This window comes from Microtus ochrogaster, unplaced genomic scaffold, assembly GCF_000317375.1.
Source record: "Microtus ochrogaster isolate Prairie Vole_2 unplaced genomic scaffold, MicOch1.0 UNK42, whole genome shotgun sequence".
NCBI lineage: Eukaryota > Metazoa > Chordata > Mammalia > Rodentia > Cricetidae > Microtus > Microtus ochrogaster.
In genome coordinates, this window is record NW_004949140.1 from 1,335,475 (window position 1) to 1,345,890 (window position 10,416).

Genomic DNA, 10,416 nt, shown 5'->3' on the forward strand with positions numbered 1-10,416 from the left:
GAGACAGGTGGGTGGATCCTTGGGGCTTGCTGGCTAGTCTGGCTAAATCATTGAGCTCCAGGTTCAGGGAGAGAACCATTTCCAAACAGAAGGTGTGGAGTGATGGGGGGAAGATGTGCCAAGCTAAATTCAGGCTGTCACAGGTGCACAGAAAGGTGCACACATATGCTTACTTGTACACAGTCATACGCCACACATGCACGCCCCACAGTATCAATTTTACATGGGAATTTCATTACCGTACGCATCACACATACACACTTAGAACTCAATTCAAGAACTCTTCAAGCACAAAGGAAAAGGAAATAACAAAATTAGTTTTCCTCAAATTATTTTATATATCCCTCATATGTTTTTACTGGACTAAAAACTGCCATGTTCATGTTATATTTTTTATTGAAAACAGGAGTTGGCTCAGTGGGTAAAGGCACTACCATGCAAGCCTGTCACCCTAAGTTCAATCTCCAGCACCCATTAAGGAGTAAAGGAGAGGACAGACACCACACAGGTGTCTTCTGACCTCCACATGTGCACCATATGTTTGCCTACACAAATGACACACATACACACACAAAAACAACGACAACAACAATAAACTGTTAGAAAAAGAGTTCATATAGAAAGGAGGAGAAGACAACAAAAATTCACTCCCCCAGATAATTTTGCGAAATATTCTTAGTTTAGAAACTATCTAGTCATATACTGTGTACTTCCCTGTTCTATATACCAATATCAAATGGAGAAAATCCACATTTCATTGAATTCAGTACTCTCTATATTGTAGATATTCATTGCCACTAGATCACAGTTGTACTTAATCACCTATAGGCATTATGTAAATTACCCATGGGAAGCAGCATGATGCAAGGATCTAGGAGACCGAGGAGAAGATATATACATTCTGTCCCATGCTATTAGCAGTCCTCTTGAGTGGGGAGTCAACTCAGAGAACATGCACCACCACCACCAACCTGCTCCACCTCACTCATGCATATCTGAATTAGAAATATATCAATACCTGCACCTCCGAGTCGAAGGAAAAGAGATTCTGTCTTCCATCTCCTCTACTGAGTTTGTTCAGCTGTTCTGTTTCTCTGCCATACTAAAATTTAAAGATACATAACACTGTTACCTTTCCTTCAAAACAAGACTAAATGCCAGGCAATTCTATCGTTTATACAGATCAGTGACACCATGTGCCATGTTTGCTGCCATGCATGTAATATGGCTTTAACAGGCTTGATTGGCTGGGGAGTACAGCACCATCATTGAGATTAATACTAAGATCTGATTATTATACATTTCCATAAGACCTAATTATTCTACATTTTGTGCTCATTATAAAACAATAAATCCAAAAGACTTGGGATGCAAGCAAGAAATAAAAGAGAACAGTACCATATTTGACATCTCCATAGTGCTGGCTGTAAGCTACATATACGATTCGGACTCTATTGTCTTCGGGGAGATAATGACTATACATCTCGCAGGACTAAAAACCACAAGAAGGATTCAGCTAAAACCCACAAACTCAGAAATCACAGACCATGGGGTCATGAGCAGGTTGCGATCCTTTAAAGATGTTTTTTAGATTCTCAGAGAGGGTGAATTTAAAACAGAAAACCAGAACGGCGTTTGTATCACGAGTCCCGGGAAATAAACAAAAGTAAATGTGTAAGTAGCCTCAACAGCGATCAAACGAACAAGAGGTTTATAGGCTCTAATTCACTGTAACAGAAAGAATTTACATCCCACTAAGATACGCATGGCAATAACTGTCTACCTTCACATTCTTTTTTATTACAAACTCCACAAATAAGGGGAAGTAGCACAAACAGTGGCTGTTCACCAAAGTCTTTATCTGAGTACATTATCCACATGATTGACAGAAGAAATTAGCATGTGCCATTGGACTGAATCCCATTTGTACAAGCTGCATCATGAGCCCACTGAAAGAATATTTATTTAACGATGAAATTGAATAATAGTAGATAAAATTAATAAGGCTACAAAAGCTTAGAAGTTTGGTGTGCTTCTTTTTCCTTTTTGTATGGTCTAGGGGAAAAAAAAAGATTTTTCCATGCTGAGAGTGGACACTTCCGAGTCCTTCATCTGGAATGCACCATCCTTTTTATGCCTGTTTCATCAATTTGGGGAGGTGTCTGAACTCGAAAATGACATTCCCAAACGTAATGCAGCACTGAAGCCTGACCAGCTTGCCCTGCATCATGTCAGTGGAAGGTGAGCTGCCAGAAGAAAGATATACCTTCATCAGTTCCGGATGCATGCTCCTCTCCAAGCTGGCCATGATGTTCTCGCCTTTCCCTTGGCTGCTCGTTTCATCATCTGCAGATTCACGGAAAGCAGATGTTCCAAGCCATACAGAGCATTGCTAATCACCTAAGAGAACTATCCTCTCTCCCACCCCATCCTCTCCTGCTAGATTTATGGCAAAGAATTGTGATTATGAAAGCACCGGGGAAACTTTAATGGACTTTTGAAAATCTGCCATGAATTTCTTATCCATTTCAGCATGGTTGTATTTCAAGTGTCAGGGCCCATGCAGTCCCAGCTCTTTGAAAAGCCTGTCCTGCAGTCCATCCTTCAGGAAGAAGCAGGTTGGCCTTCATTGTGGAGGTTCTATCTTCACCTAGCCCGCAGGACATTCCCAGGGATTACAGATGAGGGCCTCCTTTACGAATGAGTCATTTCATGGTTCTTACCTTGTATTGCTTCTGCTGTCTCCTTTTTCTCTTGCACTAAACTGTCAGTATTGATCTGAATGATCTTTTTCAACGTTACCAACCATTCCTCCATTTCCTGCTCAGTGTCAGCCGCCAGATAATGGCTATACTTATCTAACATCTTGACTTCAAAAGCATGACGGCGCATTTTGGGGCACTAGCGAAGGGGAAAAAAAGAAAACACCTGTTCAATTAGATTAGCTGCCCTTTTGATATTAATTGTTTTCTCTTGTTTATTTTTTCCCTCAGCTCAGCCTATATGTACACCAACAATTTCACAAAACCATTAATTCTTTCGATAAGATATAGACATTCCCAGAGCATACCAAACCTATCTTTGGTGCTCCTCCGCGGCCTGAGCAAACTGCAATAAGGACAAAGCGGCCAGACATCAATCACTTAAGGCCTTTGCGACCCTTCACATTTAGAAAACCAAACCACCACCATTAAAACAAGAACACATTTTCCTCTCTTCATCCAAAAATTTCCCTTGCGTTATTTTATAGGCTTTTCAAAACCAGATGTTAGAACCCAGCTAAAATGTCACAAGAAGCAAATGCAATGCTTCCTTTCCCTCTCCTCATGAGCACAGGGTTGTGACTGGGTCCAGCATGCACAGGGTCAAGCAGTATCACTGGGGAAGGAAGGCCCTAACTGTTTCACATCAAATTGCGACTTTCAATAAGATGTGAAGTGGCCCACACTGAATATTCAAACGGAAAGAAAAGGAAAAAAGACCCCTTCCTGTCTTCAAACCTAATAACACATTTTACCACCCTCTCTGTCCTGACAAAAGAAATGGCATGCTGCCCCTCTTCTGCACCCCAGCAATCATTTCAAGAAAGGATCATAAATCAATAACTCTCCACTGCACGGTCATTATTTAAGAAGAAACCAACGACTTTCCTGGACCTTTTCGTCTTCAAAGAACAGAAAAGGGTGAAATTAAACGACGTAGCAAGCTGTAATGATTTCTGCATTTGAAAACACTAGGAGAGGGAATCATAAAGAGACATTGTGGGAGGACAACGAGAAAGGTCACTGGAAGAGGACTGATTGAAAAAGCTCCGCAATCATGTCTGCCTTTCTTTTCTTCCAGTAAAATTAAAATGTGCGATTATTATTTATTTCAAAAAACCTTCAGGCTGGGGCTGATGCTGAGAGGTAGAGTTCGCGCTGGGTGTGCTCAAGACATGAACTTTGGGCCTCAGCACTGTGCACACCAAACCAGACCTAATGAAAAGCATGTTGAGTTTACAAAGGTGGCTACAGTTTTAATTTTTTTCACTTGAACCTCACAGCAATCTTACTGGATGGAGCATGAAGATATTATTAAGCTGACATTATAGCTTTGAAAATACTCAAATAAATCACTTCATTATTCGAGTCATTTCTCTGCCTTCTCGTTCCCACCTGACCTTTCTCTACATCACCAGGAATTCAAATCAATAGACACTTACTAACTCCCTAAGGTGTGGGCGGCCTTGTTAATTATTATAGGAGTTCCAGGAATGAGCGAGAGAGGGTCTTTGCAATCTAAACACAAAAAGGAACGAACAAAACACAATTTAAAGTGTGCTTGTGATAAAGGAAAGAGCCAAGGGATAGCCCAGCGGACCGGGAGCTGGATTTGACTGGGTGGGAATGATAGCAAGGAAGGAAACAGAAAGCACTTCAAGGTTGAACGGGAATTTAAACTGAGTTTTAAAAGATAAGAGTAATTTAATAAGGCTTTGTGTCAAAATAAAACATGGGTTAGGGATATTGTGTAGCATGCACAAAAGCCTAGGTTCCATCCCCAGCATCAGGAAAATAAAGAAATAAGAAATAGGGAAGCCACAAATATGTCTGAAATCCATGGAATACACAGCTTGTGATCAGAACACAGATGCACAGGAATGAAACTAGACAACAGGTTAAGGGCATATCACCATGGGCTTGAGTCCCTCGGTAAGAGCTTTCGATTTTCCTCTGTGAGGCAGGAAATTAAGACCCGGAGGTTTTAAAGAGACAAGTGAGGGATCCACACTTTGTCTCAGGAAGATGGACTAAAGTAAAACAGTAAACTGGGAGTTGGGAAGGCAAGATTTGGGGTAGAAAGATGGCTCAGTGTTTAGGAGTATCTACTGTTCATACAGAGGACCTGAGGCCAGTTCTCAGCACCCACTTTAGACAGGGATAATTGCCTATAACTCCAGCTCCAGGAGAATCCAGTGCTCTCTTCTGGCTTCCTCAGGCACCTGCACGCATGTGCACACGCCCATATACACAAATACACATAAAAAGAAGTAATGATAAAAAAGAAACATTTTTTCTTTTCTAATAAAGGGTTATTTATTTAGGGGGTACTTACAGATCACAATCCTCTGCACGAATGGGGAACAGAAACAGAATCTAGCAGCTAGAAGTGAGCCGGATGCAAGAGAGCAAGCGCAGGCTTTACAGCCACATTTATAGTATAAGAGACCATGCCCAAGTGGGCTGGCATCTTAAAGACTATTGGCTGAAGGAGCAAGTACTTCACAGCAAGTACTGGCTGTAGTAACCCTTCAGTAATGTTGCTAGTAACATATTCATTTAAAAAGAAATCTTAAATGGGAAAAAATCAAAATTCTAGAGTAGGCAGTATACAAGGGATACCCAGAGAAAAATCAGGGAAAATTCAGAGAAAAATGTGAATCAAGACGCACTTTGCAGTAAGACTCAAAGGATTTGATAAACTTTTAAATACTGGCCCTGAATGGAAGTGGTGTAAGGAAGTTTAGAGTTTACTAATACAGGTGTTTAGGGGCATGGAGATGCCATCAACCAAGAGGGGAACTGCCGAGGTTTTTAATAGTTCATCAACAACCCACTTGGAGAAGGAGAAAGAATAGCCTTACCTGAACAACATCAATGCATGCGTCCAAGTAGATGCAACCTTTAGACTCTTTGGAATTTTTCTCATCTTTATAAGAATTGAGGATGTATGAACCATCAGGCAGCTGAGTCAAGTAAAAGTACCGTCTCTTGAACACCTGGAAGGAGAATGCAGCCAAGATCCACTGTAACATATACTCACGGCAGAAGGTCTGTTTATCTGAACCAAAAACCTTCAACATCTTGGCAGCCATGGTATCTGAAGAATTGTCAGACAATCTCCAGAAATTGTTATGAATCAGGTTTCTGGGCTGGTGGGAAGGCTTGACAGGTTAAGACACTTGGTGCCATGCCCACTGACCTGAGTTTCGGGCTGGTGGGAAGGCTTGACAGGTTAAGACACTTGGTGCCATGCCCACTGACCTGAGTTTGATACACAGGGCTCACATGGTAAAAGGATAAAACCAACTCTTGAAAGTTTCCTCTGACTTCCATACATGTGCTAGCATGTATCCATACATATACACTTAGGGACACACATACACACACACACATACATGCATACACACATACAAAATACATGCATACATAAATAAATAAGAAAGAATTATGCTTAGCTTTGTTCCTTATTTGTTTAAAGATACTATGATGTCAAGCAATTTACCCTTAGCTAATCAAATATATTGATAATGGTGAATATTTAACACTTGAAAATGTATAAAACACTTTTACATCTGAATCACTGGCCTCTTCACCCAGTATCCTTTTCTGTCTAACAGCAAGGAACAAGTAGATCTTTTGCAATTATGTCTCATTTCCACAAATCCAAGTATTAAAAGGCATGCACATTTACATCACCTTCATATCACAGAACAGTTACAGTGGACCGGAACTCTTGCTCCTGAAAACCCCACTTAGAGCTTTCTCCCAGAGAAGCAGAGAGAATCACCAATGGCCTCAGTGCTGAAGTTTGAATCAATAGGGCCCAAGGGGCCTGGGCCATGTGACCAGAGATGGGAGTAGGCTGTTGCCTACAGGAATGAGGAAGAGAGGAAGACTACCCAAATGCCTTTATGTTTCCCCTTTGTTTCTCCCAGAGAGTACAATAAATAGAGTGAGCAGAAGGGACTACAAACCCTTTGATGTTTCTGTGCTTTTTTTCAATGAGTCAGAAACTATAGGCTGTGTCAAGCGTTTGTCATAGCGAAAGTAAAACTTACTCCAGTCATAACTCCCCAGAATCGTGGGTCTGAAAGCACTCCAGAATGAGAATAGTAACAGAGCCAGAAAAACAGACTCCAAGTGATTAGTGAGGAAATACACGCCTATGCATCATGTCTTACTCATGAAAGTGGAAGATTTAAGCTTGCCATTTGCGATCACCCATCTGACAACCCAATATGATCTGTAATCTGATATTTAAAGGACTTAAATATCATGAAAAGAGCATTATTGGACCCGATCATTCCTGCCAACTACTTAAATTCTCTGCCAAAGCATCTTGAAACATCAACAATTTATTTCTCCATAGCATGAATAAGTTAAATTATATAGCAATATTATGGGGTATTTCTTTTTAGAAAAAAAGTAAAATAATAATAATGCTTACAACCATTTTGGACTTGTTTGAGGATCATCTATTTGTGAATGAATACAAAAATGTACTAGTATGAGGGACTCCTTGCCAAGTCAGACGGGTAAACGCTACAGCGTCTATTTCAGGTAAGTAGGCATATGGGCTATATGGCATCAACAGAAGGGAGAACAAGCAGAAAAACACCAGCTTGTTTGTAGAGCCTCAAGTAAATGTTAGTTTACCGAGACACAGAAATACAGAGAGTGTGCTCCTATGTGTATTTATGTCTTTTGTTTATTCATATACAAGTTGAGTAGCCTTTAACTAAAGTGCCTGGGGTCAGAGAAGCATTTGAGATTACATCCTTAAACTGAAAATCTGAAATCAGTGAATTTGGGATTCTTCAAATTGGAGGAATTCAAGTATTTCATAGATATAAAAACATATTTAATATATGTAATTATAGCAATATAATTATACTAATGTAATATAATATAATGCCTAAAATGTATATTTAATTAAAACATATTTATGTTTATATAAAGAAGTCTATATAAATATGCAAAAAAGTTAAACAAAATGACTGTTATATCCAGGCATGTTGGCACATGCCTGTAATACTAGTACTCAGGAGGAAGAATGATCAGAAGGTTAAGGTTGCCCTTGACTATACAGTGAATTCAAGGTCAGTATGAGCTATATGACATCCTATCTCAAAAACAAACAACAACGTTGGTGATCATATCATTTATATTTATGTATTTTTCGTGACAATGGTTCACATCTCTTAATAAAATAATGGAACCAGAAAACCTAAAATTACATCCTGAGCTTATTTTAAATGAATAATTTACGGAGCATTGAGACTGTGCATCTATGACTTCTTAAAAGTTACAACAGTAATTACATGACAAAAATCAATAGATCTTCTAGGCAAAAATTAGTATGATTTAAAAGCCTGCAACCCAACTAAAAGTTTAATTGTGAACAAATCTACAACTCAAAGGGTACAGATTCAGTGAGGCAGCTGGCCAAATCTGCGTGAAAAGCCCACCGTCAGCCACAAAGCGAGGGCAGAGAAGGAAAGGCACAGAGCAAAACACTTGTGGCCTAGAGTCCAATTACCATCTGCACAAATGCCTTCGTGTGCAGCTGTCTCACCAAGCAATGGCATTCTGCAGCAGCCACCACTTCCAAGATTAGGGAAGGGAAATTATAGGCAATCACCCGCCTATAACACAGTGTCACCGCGAGGTGTAATTGCTAGGTAGTTCAGAAATCAGAGAGAGAGCATATGCCTAAAAGGGCACTTGGAAGGAGCAGAGGTCCCGAAGGCTGAGGATCCTGACCCTCATCCAGGAGCCCCTGTGACATTTGTCCTTGAGGCTGCTGCTTCTGTCGGTCTCCTCACTTGGATTGGACCAGGTGAGCTAGGAGGTCATTTTGTCATCAGACTCTACAAACCCTTTCCCTGAACATGAACAAGTTACACATTAGCCTTCCTAGGTTGACAGTTACCCTCCCCCGCCCCCCAGCATACACACACACTCAAATACACTTACGTGTGAGATGGCCCAGAAATTAGTTGCTCACTGAACAAGGTCCACATTCACCTTCCTGGACTAACATTTAGCCTCCACACACAAACACACACTTACGCGTGAGATGGCCCATATATTAGATGTTCACTGAACAAGTTACACATTAGCTTTCCTAGACTGACAGTTACCCCAACACACACACACACAAACACGCTCACACGTGAGATGGCTTATACATTAGAAGCACACCGTTTGCATAGCAAAGAATTGCTTTGTTTGCTCTTTTTGGCAATGGAGGTCTCACTCCATTGCTCAGGATGACTTTTTATCCCTGGTTCAGTTGATCCTCTTGCCTCAGACACCAGAATAGCTGGGACTACATGGATATGATTCTATGTGTGGCTTAGAAATTGTTTTTAAGTCACTCCTGTATAGAAATTGGTTTGTGAATGAACGACAGATCAGGAGATGGCTATACTCTCTTTCCATTCTAAGAGTCAATGATGTATCTATTATTTAAATAATTTTTAAATTATTTTTTATGTGTAGGGGTGTTTTGCCTCCATTTATGTATATGCACAACTTGAATGCTTAGTGCCCATGGAGGCCAATGGAGGGCCTCAGATTGCCCTGGAATCTAGGTTACAGATGGTTGTGAGCTGTCATATGAGTGCTGGGAATCAAACCTGGTCCTCTGCAAGAGCAGCAAGTACCTATAACCTCTAAGCTACCTCTCTCTCTCTCTCTCTGAGCCATCTTTCTCGCACTGCTAGGTTAGGTTTGAACTTCTGGGAAGTTGTAGGTCCCTTTGTCAAAGAAGAAAGGAGCATCTGAAATCAATACTATAGAACCAAGAAGAAATTTTCAAAATATCCAAGATGCAGAAATTTAGGATACAGGTAAATATATTTTTCATTTCAGAATTTCATTTCAGAAAGTAGATGCTAAAATACTAATTCTACATCAGAGTTTTCATCAAAAGGCCTCAAGTCCTTTGAAATCAACAGATAACTATTTTACTTGAGGATATATATCCACTCACATCTTCCCTAACAGAGATAATAAAGATGTATTTAAATTCACAGTGGTGACTACTTAAATTGGAGTCACATTCCTGTGACATCCACAGAGAGAGTCTCTCTCAAACCCTGCAATGGCTTCTCACTCATGGTAAATCAAAATCTCATCTACGGAGGGCGCAGAGAAGAGAGAGAAGGGCAAGGCTTTATCAGTGGCAGCTGAAGAAAGGAAGCTGTTCTGGGATGGTACAGCGTAACCAGGCACTCACACAGAGCAATGCACTGTCTACTTCAAAAAAGGAAGGCAAAGCTTTCACAGTAAAAAATGAAAACACATGTTCACTCTAATTTAAACATGTATGCATGTTTCCAAAACTCATGCTACGATACCATGAACATATAATTTATATGTGTATTATGAAATAGTTAAAATTTCCAGGTATGGTGGAACACAACTGTAGTCCTAGCACTTGGGATGTGGAGGCTGGAGGATCAAATGTGTGATGTCAGTCCTGGCTACATGAAATCCTATCTCAACAATAACAAAAAATAATAGTAATAATAAAAATAAATGTTAAATAAAATATCAACCATAGCTTAGAATATGGTGCCTGATATGATCTCAGGTTAGCATGAGTATGTGTGTGTTGTGTGTTTGTGTATGAGAGTGTGTGTGT

The 10,416-nt window shown here is 40.2% G+C and overlaps 1 protein-coding gene across 1 annotated transcript in view; it reads right to left on the bottom strand.

The window, feature by feature from the left end:
- Dock11 (dedicator of cytokinesis 11) overlaps nt 1-10,416 on the bottom strand; it is a 196,672-nt gene that overhangs the window by 119,006 nt on the left and 67,250 nt on the right. The window contains exons 7-10 of the mRNA XM_026790137.1: nt 5,627-5,761; nt 2,724-2,901; nt 2,267-2,346; nt 1,019-1,102 (exon numbers count right to left, since the gene is read on the bottom strand). Of these exons, the coding sequence (XP_026645938.1) occupies nt 1,019-1,102; nt 2,267-2,346; nt 2,724-2,901; nt 5,627-5,761 (477 nt within the window). The remainder of the gene's footprint in view (nt 1-1,018; nt 1,103-2,266; nt 2,347-2,723; nt 2,902-5,626; nt 5,762-10,416) is intronic.